General features: G+C 40.5%; 2 protein-coding genes across 2 annotated transcripts in view; one reads left to right on the forward strand and one right to left on the reverse strand.

Moving 5' to 3' along the window:
- Positions 1 to 1360, reverse strand: part of LOC106882679 (GDP-fucose protein O-fucosyltransferase 2) — a 17542-nt gene extending 16182 nt beyond the window's left edge. Inside the window, exon 1 of the mRNA XM_014933439.2 lies at positions 3 to 1360. Within this exon, the coding sequence (XP_014788925.1) occupies positions 3 to 1331 (1329 nt within the window). The 5' untranslated portion in view covers positions 1332 to 1360. The remainder of the gene's footprint in view (positions 1 to 2) is intronic.
- Positions 1361 to 3077: 1717 nt separating this feature from the next.
- LOC106882680 (39S ribosomal protein L13, mitochondrial) overlaps positions 3078 to 3536 on the forward strand; it is a 32558-nt gene continuing 32099 nt past the window's right edge. The window contains exon 1 of the mRNA XM_014933440.2: positions 3078 to 3206. Coding sequence (XP_014788926.1) covers positions 3177 to 3206 — 30 coding nt within the window. The 5' untranslated portion in view covers positions 3078 to 3176. The remainder of the gene's footprint in view (positions 3207 to 3536) is intronic.

Below are 3536 nucleotides of genomic sequence, written 5' to 3' on the forward strand. Positions count from 1 at the left end.
ACGATCGTCCATTTCGAAGGCTGTTCGCACTCTTCTCCTTCTTCTTCTTTACATAACCTATTAAAAGTTGTAATTGTTTTAAAACCTAAAATTTCCCTTTCTTCTTGGATTCGAAATGAAAAGGTCGATAAATGGGTTCCAATAAAGTACCTGGCATGGGCACAGATCCACTGGTCGATAACAGCTACGCCGCCGTCCATGTATTTTGTTAAAATATCCTTCGACGGTATGAAGTTATAAACTTGGTATTTTTTGTTCAACTTCTTTCTTAGTTTTTCCACATCATCTGGATCGTCAGAAGCAATAAACACTTTCTGTAATCCAAATTGTTTCAATAGCTTTCTTATTTGTTTAGCTGCAAACTTCAACGTAGGGACATGGTCCCTGTGAGCACGTAAATAATCTTTACGACGGAGGTGAACGCCCAGATACGGCCCACCAAATGCATTTCGCTCTTTGCGAATCATTTTCCGCCAGTCTGATTCCCAAATGGTTCTGTCAGTCTCGTCTGTAGAATTGAGGAATTCTGAACGGAATTTGTCACCTATAGAACGGAGGTCCTTGGAGAAAACCATGCTTCTTCGAGCACGCCAATATTCTTTGTCGCCGTAGAGGTCATGCAACAAATTTTCAGCACGATCCACCAAGACAGATGTAGAAGTAGTATTCTTCAACAAAATAGGCTTCATTATACCGGCATGGCCTTGAACAGACAGGCATTTAAAGTGCTTGGCGCGGATGTCGTCATAGTAACCAAAAAACCAGCCTCTCCAAAGATTATTTTCATCCAAATTGTACCGTTTTTTCTCCAGACATTCACGCTCATCGATTTTCTCAACAAAATTCCCATCCGTCCAACCTTCTTTATAATGCTGTAAATAATAAACTTGGTCAATATGTCCCTTCGATCCAGTCACTTTCAAAAAGTCATCGAACTCCATCGTTGGTACATGATACGAGAGACTCGCGACATCAAAAAACAGCGACCATGGTATACGTATCTGTCTCCCTTCCAAATTCTCTGACTGCCAGTGATAAAGGTTACCCCAGGGAGGCAGTACTAGTATCCACGGTTCGATCGCGTTGAGGCTTTTGGCTAAATTAGCCACTCGCATATAAACGTCTCGACGAAGGTTGAAGCCTTCGCCATGATTGACATCGTACAATAAATACCTGTTACTTTTTGCTGTCCCAAACGCAACATTGTGTGTCCCAGGTACCTGGTAGGCCACGTCATCAAGGTTACCATGGCAGTAAGTGGGAAGTAAATAGAAAAATAAGAGAGAGACTAAGGCACCGCATGTTTTTAAATTTGCCACGTAGACGGCCATTTTGATATCGAATAAATCAACATCCGGTTGTAAACAAGGGAGACAATTCTAATGAACATTTTTTTTTTTTGTGTGTTGTTTATGTTTCAACCCTGATCAGCTGATCGAAAAGACTTGCGATCGAATGGGGTGTTCCTGCTATAGTAGCGTAGCAAGAGTGTGAGCTGCTTGGGAAAACCTTTGAGCATGACGTCTCTACCCCGGGTCCCCAATCTTATACAAGTTTATACATCAGACCCCAAAATGCCGCCTGCATGAAAACGTTGCCAGAGGAAAACCGACCCCTCAGCTCCCTACAGACGTCAGTTCCCATTCTGAGTGCGATGGAGATACGGATTTCATCTAGATTGAGTAAACCTCCAATGATAGCCACAGGCAGGGCATCAATCTGGCCCCCTGAGAATTTTGCACTAGCTAAAAGTAGGCGACACTTTAACAATCGATCAGATTGATCAAGGAGAAAGTTGAAAGTGACACTTGAACGCAGATTGTTCCATACTCTCTGTTTACGTCTACCCTCCACAGTAACAGGAACAGACAAACCTAGCTCTCTTTCCATTGTAATAGAGCTTCATCCATCTCCCTGTTGTAATCCCCTTCCACAAAAAGCGAAATGGGAACCCTTCCAACTTGATCAGCCACAACTTGGGGCAAGGCATGACGGTTAGGCGGTAGGTTATCACAGATGTTAGAAAAACCTGTGCAACCTCCGCCCTCCCTAGCCAAGATAACGTCTTGTGACCTTGCTCCAGTCTTTCTCCATCTGTAGATCTGGCCCAAACCAGACTCCGAACAGTTTAACCGGGCCCTCCATCCAACGTCCTACGACGCTGTTGGGAGGCATCGACTTGCCTCTCCAGATGCCGAGTTGCAAACCGACTGATCTTTCCTGGTTAACTTTTGCCTGCCACCTCTTTTACTCGAGGTAACTGCTCCTCATCAGACACGACGATGGTGACATCATCCTTATACCCGTCGCTCCTCTACCATAACATAGATCACACGGATCATCCCCCGCAGCAGCAGCTCAAGAGCCACTACATACAGAAGCGCGGATAGGAGGCAGTCCTGTCGGACCGAACGCTCGATCGGGAACGGTTTTGAGGCTCTTTCATTGGTTCGATTGCGTGAGGAGACTTTTTTTTTACACATATATGTATGTATATATATCATCGGCAGCAGTTAGTGAATAAGTCAAAAACTGAGAGTTTCGTGTATTTGCACTTATCAAACACGAATTTGGCCATTGTCATTCTGTAACTTCTCCCTATTATTATTAATGTGTGTATATATATATATAGAGATAGATAGATAGATGCACACATTCTCATATATGTTGCTATCAAAAACAGCTCTGGTTATTAAAGAAAGGTTTTGTTAGGGGAGATTTTCAGTTTAAATTTTTCTGTTGTCGAAGATTCATCGTTTTGTCACTGGACCCGGAAGTTGTTCGCTAACAGCAGCAGTAATTTTCTTCAGCTGAATGTACGTCATTGATTGGTTAAAATTACCCAAATACGGCAATTTTAACACAAAATAACTTCTAAAATACAAAATTTTGTCAAAAACATTAAGAGTAACACATACTACATAACACATACTACCGGTCTCCGAAGTTTCAGAGTGTTTAGTTGAAAAAAAATAAATAAAAAATCTGTGCATAAGGGACAAGTATTGCGAAAGTTCGCATCTCAAATTTCAGTTTGTGACCATAGACTGAAAGAATGCTGATACTCCTACAAATCATTTCTACAACGTGATATAAGAGGAAGAGACTTTATAAAAGTTGGAGATAGAATTCCTGTTCAGATCAAAGGAAGTTCAGAGTTACCTGCCCCTGGCACCATGTCTTCCTCAGCGATGAATCGAGTCTTGGTAAGGTTTCCTTCTTATTATTACTGTAATAATGGTTAAAGCTATAAAATTAGGAATATTTTGGGAAACTACACTTCTTTATGTGTGTACAATATTTGTACTTTGCAAAAACTTGACTAAAAATTATTATAAAACGTTAAAGTTGGGTGTTCAATCTTGTGTTTACGACGAGAGATTTGAAAATGTTCACACAAAGATTATTTTAAAGATGTTTGTGTGTGTATATATATATATATATATATATATATATATATATAGATAGATAGATATAGATATACACATATATATATATATATATATTAGATGGTTGTGGAAGCTGAAATATGATAA

Source organism: Octopus bimaculoides, chromosome 8 (genome assembly GCF_001194135.2).
Source record: "Octopus bimaculoides isolate UCB-OBI-ISO-001 chromosome 8, ASM119413v2, whole genome shotgun sequence".
Taxonomy (NCBI): Eukaryota; Metazoa; Mollusca; class Cephalopoda; order Octopoda; family Octopodidae; genus Octopus; species Octopus bimaculoides.